The sequence below is a fragment of the Vulpes lagopus genome, chromosome 10, assembly GCF_018345385.1.
Source record: "Vulpes lagopus strain Blue_001 chromosome 10, ASM1834538v1, whole genome shotgun sequence".
Classification (NCBI taxonomy): Eukaryota; Metazoa; Chordata; class Mammalia; order Carnivora; family Canidae; genus Vulpes; species Vulpes lagopus.
The window spans coordinates 880,653-899,354 of NC_054833.1; the positions used below are offsets into that span (position 1 = coordinate 880,653).

At 37.6% G+C, this 18,702-nt stretch overlaps 1 protein-coding gene and 1 pseudogene across 1 annotated transcript; both read right to left on the reverse strand.

The window, feature by feature from the left end:
• Positions 1–5,118: 5,118 nt before the first annotated feature.
• On the reverse strand, positions 5,119–6,096 carry LOC121499862 (putative olfactory receptor 2B8). Its single transcript, XM_041771078.1, has one exon. The coding sequence runs from the start codon at positions 6,094–6,096 to the stop codon at positions 5,119–5,121; it is 978 nt and encodes a 325-aa protein (XP_041627012.1).
• Positions 6,097–17,488: 11,392 nt separating this feature from the next.
• Positions 17,489–18,386, reverse strand: LOC121500080 (annotated as a pseudogene).
• Positions 18,387–18,702: the final 316 nt, after the last annotated feature.

The window sequence follows — 18,702 nt, forward strand, 5'->3', positions numbered from 1 at the left end:
GAAAGAGAGAAAGAGAGAGAGAGAGAACCAGGAGGTATATTTGAGCAAATCATAGCTGAGAACCTCCCTAATCTGGGGAAGAAAACAGGCATTCATATCCAAGAAATAGAGAGGATCCCTCCCATAGTCAACAAAAACAGTTAAACTCAAACATATAATAGTGAAGTTTGCAAATATCAGAGATAAAGAGAAAATCCTGAAAGCAGTGAGAGACAAAAGATTCCTGGCATACAATGGAAGAAATATCAGACTAACAGCAGACCTATCCACAGAGACTTTGCAGGATAGAAAGGGTTGGCATGATATATTCAGGGTACTAAATGAGAAAAACATGCAGCCAGTAATACTTTATCCAGCAAGGCTGTCATTTAGAATGGAGGGAGAGATAAAGAACTTCCAGGATAGACACAAACTAAAAGAATATGTGACTATCAAACCAGTTCTGCAAGAAATATTAAGGAGGATCCTGTAAGCAAAGAGAGAGCCCAAAGAAACAGAGACAATATACAGAAACAGGGACCATACAAGTAATACAGTAACACTAAATTCATATTTTTCAATAGTTACTCTGAAAGTGAATGGGCTAAATGCTCCAATCAAAAGACACAGGGTATCAGACTGGATAAAAAAGCAAGACCCAACCATATGTTGTCTACAAGAGACTCATTTTAGAACTAAGACACCTTCAGACTGAAAGTGAGGTGGTGGAGAACAATTTACTATGTAAATCGACCTCAAAAGAAAGCTGGGGTAGTGATCCTCATATCAGATAAATTAGATTTTGAACCAAACACCGAGAGAAGAAGAACACTATATCATACTTAGAGGATTTATCCAACAAGAAGATCTAACAATTATGAATATTTTTTGCCCTTAATGTTGGAGCAGCCAATTATATCAATCAATTAATAACCAAGGTAAAGAAACATATAGATAATAATACGTTAATAGGAGGAGACTTCAATACTCCACTCTCAGGGCAACCCGGGTGGCTCAGCGGTTTAGTGCCACCTTCAGTCCAGGACCCGATCCTGGAGACCCAGGATCAAGTCCCACGTCGGGCTCCTTGCACGGAGCCTGCTTCTCCCTCTGCCTTTGTCTCTGCCTCTTCTCTCTCTGTGTCTCTCATGAATAAGTAAATAAAATCTTAAAAAAAAAATCCACTCTCAGCAAAAGACAGATCTTCTAAGCAGAAGATCAACAAAGAAACAAGGGCTTGAATGACACACTGGACCAGATGGACGTCATAGATATATTAAGAACATTCCATCCTAATGCAAGGGAATATGTTCTTCTCAACTTCCCATAGAACTTTCTCTGGATTAGACCACATACTGGGTCACAAATCAGGTCTCAACTGATACCAAAAGATTGGGATTATTCCCTGCATATTTTTAGACCACAATACTTTGAAAGACCTCAATCACAAGAAGAAATTTGGAAGGAACTCAAACACTTGGAGATGAAAAAACATCCTACTAAAAGATGAATACATCAAACAGGAAATTAGAGAAGAATTTAAAAGACTCATGCAAACTATAAAAATGAAAGCACAACTGTTCAAAACCTTTGGATTACAGAAAAGGTTGTCCTAGGAGGGAAGTACCAACTATAGAAATGATTCCTGAAAGTATAGTCTTTAGGAGGGAAGTACATTGCAATACAAGCCTCCCACAAAAAACTAGAAAAATCTCAAATACATAAGCTAACCTTACACCTAAAGGAGCTGGAGAAAGAACAGCGAATAAAACCTACACCAATCAGGAGAAAAGAAATAAAAAATATTACAGCAGAAATCAATGAAATAGAGACCAGAAGAATAGTAGGACAGGTAAACAAAATGAGGACCTGGTTCTTTGAAAGAATTAATACAATAGATAAACCCCTAGTCAGACTTATTAAAAGAAAAATGACTCAAATTAATAAAATCAAGAATTAAGGAGAAGAGATCATACCAATACTAAGGAAATTAGAATGATTCTAAGAACATATTATATGCCAACAAATTAGGTAAGCTGGAAGAATGGACACATTCCTGGAAATTACCAAAACTAAAACAGGAAGAAATAGAAAATGTGAACAGATCAAAACCAAGAAGGAAATTGAAGCTGTCATCAAAAACTTCCCAAGAAACAAGAGTCCAGGGCTAGATGGCTTTCCATTGTATCAAACATTAAAAAAAGAAAGAATACTTATTCTACTGAAGTGGTTTAAAAAAAAATAGAAAGGGAAATAAAACTTTCAAATTATTTCTATGAGGCCAGCATTACCTTGACCCCCAAACTGAACAAAACCCCATGAAAAGAGAATTATAGGCCAACATCCCTGATAAACATGGATGTCAAAATACTGACCAAGATACTTTGTTAATGGAATCCAAAAGGATTATTCACCATGACCAAGTGGAATTTATTCCTGGGATGCAAGGATGGTTCAACATCCAGAAAACAATCAACATTAATAAAACAAAGGATAAGAACCATATGATCCTCTCAATTGATGAAGAAAAAGCATTTAACAAAATAGAGCATCCTTTCTTGCCTAAAACTCTGCATAGCGTAGGGATAGAGGGAACATACTTCAATATTATAAAAGGTATCTATGAAAAGCCTGCAGCAAATATCATTCTCAATGGGGAAAAACTGAGAGCTTTTCCCCTAAGGTCAGGAGCAAGCAGGGATGTCCTCTTCCGTCATTGTTGTTCAACATAGTACTAAAAGTCCTAGCCTCAGCAATCAGACAACAAATGAAATAAAAAGAATTCATATTGCCAAAGAAGTAGTCAAACTCTCACTCTTTGCAGATGACATGATACTCTCTCTAAAGAATCCAGAGACTCCACCCCAAAATGCTAGAACTCATAAGGAAATTCAGCAATGTGGCAAGATGCAAAGTCAATGCACAGAAATTAATTGTATTTCTATACGCTAACAGTGAGGCTGGAGAAAGAGAAATTAAAGAGTCAATCCCATTTACAATTGCATCAAAATCCATAAGATACCTAGGAATACACCTAACCAAAGATGCAAAAGATCTGTGCTCTAAAAAATACAGAACACTTATGAAAGAAATTGAGGAAGACACAAGAAATGGAAAAATATTCCATGCACATGGATTGGAAGAACAAATATTGTGAAAATGTCTATGCTACCCAGAGCTATTTGCACATTCAATGCAACCCCTATCTAAATACCATGCCCTTTCTTCACAAGGTTGGAACAAATAATCCTAAGATTTGTTTGGAGCCAGAAAAGACCCCAAATAGCCAGAGGAATGTTGAAAAAGAAAACTAAATATGGGAGTATCATAATGCCTGACTTTCAAGCTGTATTGCAAAGCTGTGATCATAAAGACAGTATGGTTCTGGCACAAAAAAAGACACATAGATCAATGGAACAAAAAAACCTAGAAATAGACCCTCAACTCTATAGTCAACTATCTTTGGCAAAGCAGGGACGAATATCCAATGGAAAAAAAAGACAAAGCAGGAAAGACAATCCAATGAGAAAAAAGACAATAAATGATGTTGAGAAAATTGGACAATCACATGCAGAAGAATGAAACTAGACCATTTCCCACACCACACACAAAAATAAACTCAAATGGATTTGAGACCTAAATGGGAGGCAAGAATCCATAAAAATTTTAGAGAAGAACACAGGCAGCCACCTTAGTGACCTTGGCCACAGCAACTTCTTGCTAGACAAGTCTCCAAAGGCACGGGAAACAAAGGTTAAAATGAACTATGGGAACTTCATCATGATGCAAAGCTTTTGCATAGCCAAAGAAACAATTGACAAAACCAAAAGACACCTGACTGAATGAGAGAAGATATTTGCAAATGACAGATCAGATAAAGGGCTAGTATCCAAGATCTATAAAGAACTGGTCAAACTCACACCCAGAGAACAAATAATCCAGTCAATAAATGGGCAGAAGACATGAACAGACACTTCTCCAAAGAAGACATACAGATGGCCAACAGATGAGAAAAAATGCTCAGCATCTCTTGGCATCAGGGAAATACAATCAAAACCACAATAAGATACCACCTCAAACTGGTCAGAATGGCTAAAATGAAAAAGTCAGGAAATGAAAGATGTTTGCAAGGATGTAGAGAAAGGGGAACCCTCTTACACTGTTGGTGGGAATGTAAGGTGGTGCAGCCACTCTGGAAGACAGTATGGGCATTCCCCAAAAAGTTGAAAATAGAGCTACCATACAACCCAGCAATTGCATTACTATTTACCCCAAAGATACAAATGTAGTGATCCAAAGGGGCACCTGCACCCCAATGTTTATAGCAGCAATGTCCACAATGGCCAAACTATAGAAAGAGCCCAAGTGTTTACCAAAAGATGAATGAATAAAGAAGATGTGATGCACGTGCACGCACACACACAAAATGGAATATTACCATAAAAATGAAATCTTGCTATTTGCAACAACTTGGAAGGAACTCCAAGGGAATTATACTAAGTTAAATAAGTCAATCAGAAAAGACAATTTTCATATGACTTCACTCATATGTGAAATTCAAGAAACAGAGGATCCTAGGGGAACAGAGGGAAAAATAAAGGAAGCTGAAATCAGAGAGGGAGACCATTTTATATCTTATTTCTTTCAACATTGTGTTTTTGAGAATCATTCATGTTGTTGTTTGTACTTATAATTTGTGTATTCTCATTTTTGTAAAGTTTTCCAAGACATGATATTCTCGTGGTTTTCTGTCTTCTTTTTTTCCTCTTTCTTTCTTTCTTTCTTTCTTTCTTTCTTTCTTTCTTTTTCTTTCTTTTCTTTTCTTTTCTTTCTTTTCTTTCTTTCTTTCTTCTCTCTCTCTCTCTCTCTTTCTCTTTCTTTCTTTCTCTTTCCTTTCTTTCCTTTCTTCTTTCTTCCTTTCTTTTTCTACATAATCTTAAAACCCATATTCTTTCCACTGGAAGATTTAGCTCCATGGGGACAGTGGTGTTTGCTGTGGTTGCTGATACATCTCAGGTCCTAGATTACCACCTCATCCAGAACAGATGCTGTATGAAGATCTGCTGAATTATGTGAGAACCCACTTGGAGTCACCCAGAAGTCCCCTCGAGCACCAACTGTCAAGCCTGCGAGCCTGCATTAGCTCCTTCTGGAGTCCATGGTCACCCTCAGCAGTCTCCTCAGTGCCCCTTTGACCTCTTTGTTTCTCAGAGTGTAAATGAGGGGATTAAGCAGGGGAGTGACCAGTGTGTAGAAGAGTGCAATGCTCTTGTTCACATCCTGTGAATAACTGGAGGGAGGCTGGAGGTACATTGAGATGAGTGTGCCAAAGAAGATGACCACCACCATGAGGTGGGAACCACAGGTTCCGAAGGCCTTCTGCCTCCCCTGGGCTGACTTTATCTTCAGGACTGCCCGGGTGATGTGGCCATAGGACAGTAAGATGAGAGACAGGGGCACAACGAGGAAGAAGACGCTGACCGTGAAGAGTTCAGCCTGATTGATGGAGGTGTCGGCACAGGACAGCTTCAGCATCACCGGAACTTCACAGAAGAAATGGTCCAGCTGGTTTCTCCCACACAGGGGAAGAATCATGGTCAGAGCCGTTTGTAGCACAGAGTTGCCGAACCCTGTGAACCAAGCAGTTAGCACCAGCCGCAGGCAAAGCTGCGGGTGCACGATGGCCAGGTAGTGCAGTGGGCGGCACACAGCGGCATAGCGGTCATAGGCCATGACGGCCAGGAGCACACACTCCACGCCCCCAAGTCCCAGGGCGATGAAGAGCTGGGTCACACAGCCACCATACGTGATGGTCTTGACCCGCCCCTGGAGGTTGGCCAGCGTCTGAGGCACTGTGCAGGTGGTCAAACAAAGATCCATGAAAGAGAGGTTGGACAGGAAGAAATACATGGGGGTGTGCAGGCGAGGGTCCATCCAAGACAGAAGGATGATGGTGCCATTGCCAAGAAAGCTCAAGAAGTAAACGATCAGGATGAGCACAAAGAGAGGCGTCTCCAACTGAGGCCTGTTGGAGAATCCTAGGAGAAGGAATCCTGAGAAGGTGCTGTCATTAGCTCTTTCTCTTGCACTCTGCCTGTGCAAGAAGGAGGACTCCATTGTTTTATCTTGTGTGTTCCAGCCACCTCTGTTTTCCTACAGCAGGTGGCTGGAGTCTGGTTGGGAGCCTAAGTTTGCACAGTGCTTTCCTTGTGGGTGAGGAAGGGGGTGATAAATAGCCACTGGACAGAATCATCTTCCATGTTTCAGGCTCTTCTCTCAGCGAGTCGGTGAGGTTGGCATGTACATGATCTCCGTTGAATAGATGAGGGAATGGAGGATGAAGGAGATTCAATCATTTTCCAAGGGAGACTCACCAGGGTTCAGACAGCGCTCTCCACTCCATGAGCTCTTAACCACTAGGGATATTGTCTTTTCATCATTGTATGAATTCTGAGGCTCACTGTAGTTTCTCCAAAAATTAAATCAATTTGTTCTGAATCAGTTGCCTGTTTGTACTGCCTCTATTCCTTTCTCTATTTTCCATCAAGAATTGAAATACATCAGACTGGCTCCCCTACTTCTGCTTTGTGTAGAGAAAAATACATTTTTTCTGTAAATGCATAGATAGCAAACTTTTCCATTACTAATTTTATTCAAAGAGAACAATGTATTTTTATGTATAATCTAATGAAACATTTGGGAATGGAGACTGAAATTATAATTATTCACTGGGAAGTGCCTATTGGAAATGATTGAAGAATTCATTCTGTCCAAACTTTGTGTTACAGGAGGACTAATGCAGAGTAATCATTACTGACACTAATTTCAGTAAAATCTGAGGAAATCACCAATCCAATGTTTAGTCTTTCCTTCTCTCTCACATTACAATTCCATTTAAAATTTTTTCAATGTAGGGTGCCTGGATGGCTTAGTAGGTTAAGTGGCTCAGTTCATGATCTCAGGTTCTGGGATTGTCATGGCTCCACAATCAGCATGGAGTCTTCTTCAGCATTATCTCTCTCCCTCTCCCTGGGCCTTCCCCTGCTCTCTCACTCTCTCTGTAAAATAAATAAATAAATAAATAAATAAATAAATAAATAAATAAATCTAAATACAAAACAAAAAATAAAATTTCTGTATTAGATGTAATGGCGCAAAATATTTTTTCAAAATCCCAATCTCTACTTCTATAAATACCAGCCTCACAGAAATCATTTTGTTTTCTATAAAACATCAGGCTTGTTCTTAGAAATAACCTCCTTCTCATCCCCACAACCTATGATATAAGTGTGATAGTGAATACAACTTAAGAGTAATATCTCATAGTATCACCATAGCCTGGAAAAGAGTCTGGCATGTAGTAGAATCACAAAAAAATCTTTGTGGAATAAATGAAAATATGGAAGATTAAGACCTGTAACACGTTATTGAAAGTGAGCCTAAGGGGTATCAGAAATTCAGAGAGAATACCAAAGCAAAGGAAATCTTGAACAATAGATAATAAATAGCTTTGACTATTCAAACTGTGCGTGTGTTTTTTTTAAACCTGTGTTGTCTGGAACTTTGCAGGACTTGGTCTATCTTCTGTAAATGTCACTTTTCTATCAGCAAAATCCATGACCCAGCAAGAGGATATTCGACCACCTCTCTATTCTGCCTTTTCTGTTGGATTGTCAGTCCCCTTCTCCTTTTATTCCTAAATCCTTTCGGTGATTATTTTGTTGGCTGTTGTTACGGTGTTGCCAAAGTGTAGAATTAATTTGGAATAATATGTTTCAAAATGCAATTAATGGGAATCAGAATACTTGGATTTTAAGTACAAATCTACCCCTATTAATAAGCTTTGACATATTGAAGGCTGCTCCTCAACTCTTCCTGCCTGGCCTTTCCTCCTTCCAAATAAATGAGGTGATATTACTAGCTTTTAGTAAGAAATGTAAGATATAATGTTTTTAGCTCCTTACTGAAACCTAGTAGATTTATGGTTCAATAGATCCGTTGTCTGTTTCAAAAAAGCACCTGTCACTCCTTGCATGCTCTTAAGCGAAAACATGGGTTTTAAATTTCTGTATCTTCCACATTATCAGGCCTTGATCCGAAATATCCAGAATCAAACAACAGTCATTAGTCAGTGGAATTTGTCTTACCAGATGTTATTGAGGCTTAGCTCTGGTACTTCCCTCTCTCTTTGTGCTTTAAGAGTCAGAGAAGGGTATCTCCAGTCCATCATGGTCTCCAGTGGAAGTCTCTTACAGGGCTTTCAAGTCAGTTGTTTTTTCTCAGGAATCACTGACATATCTCATAACTCAGTCGAGAATACGATTTTAAAAGATTTTGTTCTTGTCAGTGATGCACAGAAAGTGATTGGAACCAAGAAAGCATATATTCTGATAAGGAACATCTAAAATTCATTGTAACTAGAAAAGGAGAATTAAATGGCCATGGAAATTTTAGTATAAATTTCAATATGTAGTATTATTTTCCTAGACTTCCATAACAGAGTCCCACAAAGTAGGTGGTTTGAGAGAACAAGCCTTACTGTCTCATAGCTCAGGAGAATAGAAATCCTAAATGAAGACATTAACAGGGCCTCTTAGGCCATATGGAGAATACATCCTTGGGCCTTTGTAGCTTCTGGAGGTTTGTTTACTGGCAGTTTTGGGGGTTCATTGGCTAGCAGCTATAGCACTTCATCTACTGCCTCCATAGGCATATGACAGTCTCTCCTGCCTGTCATCTCTTGTTCTTATAAGAAATACCAGTTGTATTGGATTAGAGCACACCCTATTGAGTGTACCATCATCCTAATTTGAATCCATCTGTAAAAATTCTGTTTTCACATAAAATCCAGTTAACCTAAACTGGGATTAGTATCTCAACATACTTTTTTAGGGGGGCAGGGAGGTTGTGGGTGGACACAATTCAACCCTATAGCAATAGTATAATGCAATTATGCCCTTCAAATGACAACCAATCTTTATTATAAATAAATGCCTGCATGCAATGGTAAGACCAAGATGCAGGTATTAGTTCTATCCTATTCCAAGTTCTCTTATTCTCTTATTCACATTGCAGAAGCCTACAGTAATAGGAAAAACAGATCTGCCTTGCGTGATGTGAATAATCAATGAAGACTTTTCTCCTATACACCCATTTGTTACACTTTACAGATTTGAAACAAAAACACAGATTGCATGCTTATAAGTCCTACCACCTAGCGTTTGGTTTGAGCTGGAAGAGAAACTACATTCTATCATTTCACTAGTGAAGTGGTATTCAGCTAATCTAGAGTTCAGATTTCTCTTCTGTCTGCAAGTGACTCTAAGGAAACAGCAAACTCACCCATAGACACTACTTCTGCAGGTAACATCACCACCTTTTTGGGTCTAAGTTCTTAGGAGCAAAAGGAACAACTTCATCTCATTGTAGGAGCATTTGAATGGATGTGAGGATAAGAATATAACATCTTCTTCCTAGGAAGAATAACAAAGATTACGGATGTCCAACTGCCTCTTGGAAGAAGAAAGATGATCTTTGAAGGATCAGTACAGTTGAATGAAATGAGGAGATTAGCATATTGATGGCAAAGTGAATGTCTGCAGATGAAAGTGCATGACTGCTGGTCCCCCAGGATTGCTAATGCATACAGTGATTGCCAAGATGTTTATGGTCATGGAGTTGTAGAAATGTGTTAGGGGATGAAAGAGAACAGAATTCTTAGAATAAATACAGATTCATGTATTTAAAGTATGCCATCCTTGGAGAGGATAATCTTTGAAAATGGTGAATCTAAAAGTCAAGGGAAGTAAATATTACTTCTCCCTCAAATTCTGTTAATGGTAGTACCAAATCTCTTTACAACTAATGTTAGCATAAATTGTCTCATCCTCAGGGTTTACCCAGGAAGACTGTCCATTCATTTCAGTGTTTCAGCATAGAAGAGGAAAAACAAATTAGAGTGGACAAATGAGTCACAGCAAAACAGAAATTGGAATCTGTGAATTCTATGGAATCTGCCCTTGAATAGAAGGGCTACTATGATGTCTGAAGGATATTTTTTATAAGTCATCAAAGTCAAAGTATGTGCTTTAGGGACTGAGGATGTGTTTATTTTTAGTAGCCCCAGGAGTGTCCTGCTCCGTACAACTCATTAGCCTCAGTTGAAATAGTCAGAGTTTGGTTCCCCAGAGGCAGCCAAAGAAGAAGGCTCTGGAGAGGTGACATCAACAGGTAGTCTATGTCTTCCTGCCAAATTGACTGGAGTGAAACTATCTTAACTTCCATTTACCAATCCTATTTAATAGTATTAGAATATTTTTTGCTAGTCTCAAATTCCTTTTTAATATTGAGATACAATTGTCATCATATAACATTGTGTTAGTTTTAATCATACAATGTAAGGATTCAATTCTTGTATATATTGTGAAGTGATCAACACTGTAAGTCTAGTTACGATTTATGCTGCACATTCTTCCCATTATTTTCTTGTGAGGAGAACTTTTAGGATCTATTGTCTCAGCAATCTTCAAACATACAATATAGTGTTATTAAGTATAGTTCCCATGCTGTAAGTTACATCCCCTGGGCCGGTCTCTAGATTTTCCATCCTTATTTTCAGAACTGTCATCTTTTCCTACTTGAAAAAGGACATTTCTATGCCTTTCCCCTCTCCTGTTAGTCATATCCTTTCTTTGTTAAAGCACACCTTTAATATATAAAGCTGTGTTTATTTTATGGACCCTGTAGGTGTGGGAACAACACGATACACTGGAAATCAACTCTATTGAAACTTCCAACTTTTTTGAGAACTTATTACTCAGTTATCTTTAATCTGTTCTTTCTTCAGCTTTTTATAGCCCATTATCTGTTTGTTCATAGTCTAAATATACGCTCCTTTCTCTTATCAGAAAAATAAAGTTAGAATGAGACTCTCCTTCTGCCCCAGTGTTTTCTAGATATCCCCTTTGTTAATTTCATCTTTTTGACTATTCATGTTCTTTCTTCTCCCATCAACACTTCCAAATGCTCTTTTGACATCTTCCCCTACCACTCTGGTGAGGCTGCTTTCTGTAAAACATTTGATAGTCTTCCATTACACAAAGTAGATGGGCTCATCATTATCTTAGTTGGTGTAATATGGCATTGATGATGTTTCCCTCCTTCACGAAATTATGCTATCGATCAGCTTTTCTCTGTTTTCTATTATTTCCTGGGTTATTGATTCTCAGTTCTTTCTTCTTTCTCTTTGGGCACAAACTTCAATGTTCCAATTTCCCAAGATTCCATCCTTGGCTCTTCTCTCTCCAGTGAGATACTTTGTCATTTCTTGGTATGAATTGCCATCTATCTATCAGGTAAATCTCTAAACCACATCCATAATTTAGACCCTTCTTGAGTTCCATACTAAAAGCAAATGGAATCTTGGCTACGTATGAGGATTATTTGTGAACTCTAAAATTTCCATGGTTTTACAACCTGATGTATCATATTCTAAAAGCAGCTGCTGTTTTGCATGTCAGACTTTCAGAATCTCAATACCAAACCCTCAACAACCTCAGTAAGACTCCCCTGAATTATTCCTGATTCTTCCCTCTGTTTTTGTTCAACCACTGAACCTATGCCTTGCTGATTCTCTCTGACATAGTTTTAGAATAGATTCACTGTGCAGTGCACATTTTCTATTTGTTATCAAGGTTTACTTAAGCTCTTTTTACCCTTGTCTAACCCATTAAATTAATCTCCTAAGAGTTCCTCCAACCACACCAACCCTAAGCTTCTATAGCATTATCTGAATTATTTTTTCTAAAACTGACAAAACCACATCATTGCTTTCTAAAAATAGTCTTGGTAACCACTGTCTACAAGATTAAATAAAAAGCACACCTTCAATATATAAAGCTGTGTTTATTCCATGGACCCTGTATGTGTGAGAACAACACTGGAGCAAACATTCCATTACGCATTTATTATTCTACTATTTTGCTTCATTTGAAAGGTATTATCTTATTCTATTTTCCCATACACCATATTCCATTACTAATTCAAGATTTCGCTCAAAGATTATAGTCCTTTTTTAAATTTTATTTTTGAATTAGTGGTTTTTATTATGCAAAAAATTTCACATACCCAGTATATAAATTTTTGTTATAATAGTTCTTAAACATGGGGACTACATTCACTCTTTGTTAATAAAAACTTCATTTTCAGGTGTCCCAATGCAATCCTTTCTGCCCCCTCAACTTTATTGAGGTACAGTTGACAAATAAAACTAAGATTTTTTTTAAAAAACTAAGATTTTTAAAGTGTTCAACATGATGTTATACATATACCTTATGAAAGGATTTCCCCAAGGAGTTAACACATCTGTCATCTCGCATATTTATCTTTGTGTGTGTGTGAACATTTAAGTTCTGTTCTCTTAACAAATTTCAATTATACAATAGTGTTATTAATGATAGTCACTGTGCTATATGTTAGATACTCAGAACTTACATAATAACAGAAAGTTTGTACCCTTTTACCAAATTCTCTTCATTTCCACCTCACTCCCCACTAGCAATTCTCCAATCCCTGGCAAACCCTTTTTTACTCTGTTTTTATGAATTGTACTCCCCCCTGGCCACCTGTGAGGGATACCATGCAGTATTTGCCTTTCTTGGTCTGGCTTATTTCTCTTAGCATAACATCCTCCAGGTATACCCATGTTGTCATAAATGTCATAAAAAGGATTCCCTCCTTTTTAAAGGCTGAATAATATTCCATTGTATGTATATACCACAATTTCTGTTTTTAAAATGGTTTATTTATTTATTTTAGAGGGGAGAGGGGCAGAAGAAGAGGGATAAAGGAATATCAAACAGACTCCTCACCAAGTAGGGAGCCCAACACAGAGCTCAATCTCACAGTCTTGAGATCATGACATGAGCTGAAACCAAGAGTCAGATGCTTAACTCACAAGCCACCCAGGCGCCCTATACCACAATTTTTTTATGCATTCGTCCATTGGTGAACACTTAGATTGTTTCCATACCTTGGGACTGTGAATAATACTACCATGAACATGGGAGTACAGATATCTCTTTGAAATAATGAGTCAATTCCTTTGGATAAATACCCAGAAGTGGGATTTCTAGATCATAAAGTAGTTATATTTTTAATTTTTTGAGGAACTTCCATACTATTTCCCATAGTGTCTGTACCAATTTATGTTCCCACCAACAGGGCACAAGGGTTTCCTTTCTCCACATCCTGGTCACTAGTTACTGTCTCTTGTCTTTTTGAGAATAGCCATTCTAACAGGTATGTCCATTGATGCATGAATAGATAAAGAAGCTGTGGTATGCATATATAATGGGATATTATTTAGCCATAAGAAAGGAAATTTTGCCATCTACAACACCATGGATAAACTTTAAAGGTATTTTGCTAAGTGGAAAAAGACAGGGAAAGACAGGCAAATACTGTATGATCTCACTTATATGAAGAACTTAAAAACAAACAAAAATGAGCTCATAGATATGGAAAACAGATTTAACAGATTGGTGGTTGCCAGGTGGGGAGGGTAGGGGGTGGGTGAAAGGGGTCAAAAGATACAAACTTCCAGTTATAAAATAAATGTCACAAGCGTCTAATGTACAGCAGGATGACAATAGTTTATAATACTTTATTGGATATTTCGAAGTTGATAAGAGAATAAATGTTAAAATTTCTCATCACAAAAATAATTTATTAACTATATATATATGTTAACTAGATTTAATGTGATGATCATTTCACAATATATACAAACATCAAATCATTTTTGTACTCCTAAAACTAATACAATGTTATGCCAATTATATCTCAATAAAAAAACCAAGACAATTATTTTTAAAAAGCTATCAGAGACAGAGAAAATTATAAAATCACTCTGAGAGAAAGAGCAATTCTCAAGTTTTCCCAGACCACAGCATGGATTTTGGTTGCAGATATACACATTGGCACTCTTGAAGTTATAAATTTTCAGGATAAAGCCTTTTCCTCACCCACCAGCCACTCTGTTATTCTTCAAAGTCAAGAGGAGCAAGTTTCTTTTCTGTCTTCTGCAATATGGATGCATTTCTTATGCACCCTTTCCCCAAGGTGGTAGGCTTTGAGGCCCCAGCTCTGTGTGATGGTCTCTTGTCATAATTCCCCTACCTTTGTGGGCCAAGTAGGTATAGAGGGATTTCTAGAAGGAGATACATGTCATATTACTTACACATTACATGATCATTTTCTTTTTTTTTTTTTAAGATTTTATTTAATTAATCATGAGAGACACACAGAGAGAGGCAGAGAGAAGCAGGCTCCATGCAGGGAGCCCGACGTGGGACTCGATCCCAGGTCTCCAGGATCAGGCCCTGGGCTGAAGGCAGCGCTAAACCCCTGAGCCACCTGGGCTGCCCCATGATCATTTTCATAAGAAAAATACAGGGTAATAAACTTTTTTATTCATTCAATCAGCAAATATTTATATAATGTCTTTTACATGCTAAGACCAGAGTGATTTTGATCACTGAGGATTTCAAATGAAGGCAGAGATAGAAGCCAAGGATGTGGCTTATGTTTTTAATCTTTGTAAACATTCTGTCTGTTGGAGGAAAGAGATGAATTGAGACAAAGAAATATTTTGCTTTATGAAGGATGAGTTTGATTTATAAAAGTTAAATTTGTTCACACAGGTATGATTTAGGCCAGAAAATAATTGGAAATATAATGGCTGGTGTTTGGAATCAACTTTTATTTTTATTTTTAAAAAATATTTTATTTATTTATTCATGAAAGACAGAGAGAATGAGAGAGAGAGAGGCAGAGACACAGGCAGAGGGAGAAGCAGGCTCCATGCAGGGAGCCCGACGTGGGACTCGATCCTGGGTATCCAGGATCAAGCCCTGGGCTGAAGGCGGCCCTAAACTGCTGAGCCACCCGGGCTGCCCTGGAATCAACCTTTAGCATGGAATTCGGATTTGTGTGTTGTTGGCCTAAGAGGGAAAAATGAAGCAATGTGAACTGTCTGGTGGGAGTGACTGTGGACAGGTCTCCAGTGACAGAAACCCCTTCTTAATTGAAAGGTAAAGTTGTCTTTATCTGGTTTTACTCCAGGAAAAGTCTCCTTTGGCATTTTTTTAAAATGACCTTTACTATTTTTCTGCATGGATACAAAAGGATGCTACTTAATGTGGTATCTAGCCCATAATCCTACTTAATATACTTTTTAAGAAAATTGATATAAATGAACATCTCCAGTAAAAAGAAAACAAAACAATACAATTATTTGGTTAACTTTTATTTTATGCTTGCTCCAAAGCTATGTCTAGCACTGACTACTTGAAATTTTTAATTCACAAAGTACCTATTTAAAGGGCTCCCTAGGATAAGACCCTTATTCTTAAGCTGAATCAGAGTGAGAAGACACTTTTGAATTTCTTTCTTTTTTAAAAAAGATATTTATTTATTTATTTATTTATTTATTTATTTATTTATTTATTTTAGAGAGAGAGAGAGAGAGTGCTAGTGAGGTGAAGGAGTGGAAGCAGAGAGAGAGGGAGAATCTCAACCAGACACCAGGCTGAGCATGGATCCTGGCCCAGGGGCTCGATCTCAGAGCCCTGAGATCATGACCTGAGCTGAAACCGAGAGTTGAATGCTCAACCAACAGTGCCACCCAGGTGCCCCTTGAATTTATTTCTAAGGAAAAATTAGTAACTTATAACTTTGTAAAACCTTCCTAAGCCTTGTGTGTGTATAAAGATCTAAACGTGTGGTAGCACATACATGGTTTCCATATTTGTTTTTATCATCGTGACTTTTAATAAGCCTTTCAATAAAATTTGGATTTAAAAAGTGTGGACATTTATACTCATTCTGATAATTCAGACTCTTATGTTAAAATCTTAGCTCTACTATATTTCTCAGCCATAAAAAAGAATGAGAACTTTTTAAAAAATATTTTTAAATGTAAGTATAGTTGACACATGATGTTATATTAGTTTCAGATGTACAACAGTGATTCAATTTATCTGCACATTATGCTATGCTCACCACAAGTGTAGCTACCATCTGTCACCATACAACGTTATTACAATATCATTGACTACATTCCCTATGCTGTACCTTTCATTCTTGTGACTTAAAAAAGAATGAGAACTTGCCATTTACAGCAACATGGATGGACCTTCGAGGGTATCATGCTAAGTAAAATAAATCAGACATAGAGAGACAAATACCATATGATTTCACATTAATGTGGAATCTAAAAGACAAAACAAATGAACAAACAAACTAGAAACAGACTTATAAATACAGACAACTAGTGGTTACCACAGGGGAAGAGGGTGGGAGCATGGGCCAAATAGGTGAAGGGTATTAAGAGATACAAACTTCCAGTCATAAAATAAATAAGTCACAAAAATGGGAAGTACAGCATAGGGAATATAATTAGCAATATTATAATAATGTTGTATGGTGACTATACTTATGGTGAAAGCATTGAGTAATGTATAGAATTGTTGAATCCTAATGTTTTACACCTGAAATTAATACAACATTGTATGCCAACTATACTTCTAATATAATAATAAAAATATGTCACATAACAATAAAAAATTTTGGCTCCATTATTCATGTGTCTGTTTGATTATAAATATGTTTCACCATGCCTCAGTTTCCTAATCTGTCAAATGGAAGGAACTGGAATGGATTATTTGTTTTCAAACTTAAATCCATGTTAAAACAAGACAGTTTTCAACACAAATATTTCTAGACTTACTAAAATGAGAGCTTCAGTGACTGAGCCTTGAGAATCTGTATTTAAATCAAACAAAATATCTGTCAGTGAAACAAAGCTGAGTTCAAATAATTTAAATATCAGGGGCTGTGTTTAGGGTAATGGTGTTATCTTCTCCAGACAGTGAAATTTAAAGCTATTAGAATACAAAAAGTATTGTATTTTGGCACTACATTGGCCTAATTCTGTGATAAAAATGATAATTACACAAAGTACCAATGAGAGGAAAGATCCTTATACAATTTTATTTGGGTATAACTTAAGCCAGTCCACTGTCAGCCCACAGTACTAAAGCATTGATTCATAGTTTTGTTGAATTTTAATTAGATGTGACCACTTGGAAAGGAGGAGGAAAAATGATTTGAAGGGTAGACATAAGATATTATGCAAATTAAAATTTATGTCCAACCTAGTTTATCATCAGCATCATATTGGAGCTTTATAATATATATTCCCAAACTCCATCTCTGGAAATTTTTATTGGGTAGGTTGAGGGTTTGTTTTTTATTTAATTTTATTTAAATTCAATTAACCAATGTATTACTATACTTAGTTTCAGATGTAGTGTTCAGTAACTTATCATTTGCATATAACACTCAATGAGGTTGGAAGGTTTAAACGAACTCTAGAATTATACTTCAAGCATTATTTATTTCTGGTAACTAAGTAAAAGAAGGAGACTTAGAAAAAGTCATGGTCAGCTCACTTTCTGGACATGAGCCTCCTCAGGGTACCCTTTACATCCTTGTTTCTCAGTGTGTAGATGACAGGGTTCAACATGGGGGTGACCAAGTTGTAGAAGAGGGTAAGGAATTTCTGATAAATTTCTTTGGTTCTGAGAAGAATTATTTTCTGGCTGCATATACATATAGATAATATTCCCATAAAACAAGATCACAGTGAAGTGGGACCCACATGTGTTGAAAGTTTTCCTTCTTCCTGTAGCTGACTTCATGCTCAGCACCACCAGGCCAATGTAGCCATAAAAGACCAGGATGAGTGCCAGGGGCTGCAGGACAATCATTACTGATAAGATGAAAACAGTGCTTTCCACAGCCACGGTGTCCACACAGGCAATTTCACATAGGAAATGTTTCACCTTACTATTTCCCACATCGTGGCCACTGGAGACATCACCAGGGAGTTGAGGAGCCTGACACCCCAGGCCACAGACACCAGCTTCCAAGAGAGCTGAGGATGCACAATGATGGAATAGTGAAGGGGCTTACAGATTGCGTGAAGTGATCATAAGCCATGACTGCCAGGAGGACACATTCTGTGCCACCCAGCCCCAGGAACATGAATAACTGGATGGCACAACCAGTGTAACTGATGGTCTTTTCTGGGCCACCCAAGTTGAAGAGCAGCTGGGGGATGGAACTGGTGGTAAAGCAGAGGTCTAGGAAGGACAATTTGGTAAGGAATAACTACATGGGTGTGTGGAGGCAGGGGTCCAGGTGGGACACCAAGATTATGACTATGTTGCCCACCAAAGTCAGAAGGTAGAAGAGCAGCACAAAGACAAAAAAGGTCTACTCTAGCTGGGGTCTGTCTGAGAAACCCAAAAAATGAACTGTTTCTGGCAGCTCTGGTTGGTCATGACAGTGGACCATTAGTACAGGCCTACAAGGAAGCAGATAGGAGCACAATACACCCTTAGTGAAGTAGGCTAAGGGACTGAGACCAGAGAAATAACAAGTACAAATAATTACATAAAATTTCAATATTCTGTACAGATAGGGATTGTATATTTTAAGAACAATCTTTTATTGACTTCATTTGTTTCTTTTTGGACTCCAAAAAGAGTAGGGGTCATTGTAGAATTTTTGGAAAATACAGACATCTATAAAAGATAGAAAAAGATTACCTATACTCCGGAAACAACCACTATTGCAATATTGATTTATTTCTTTTCA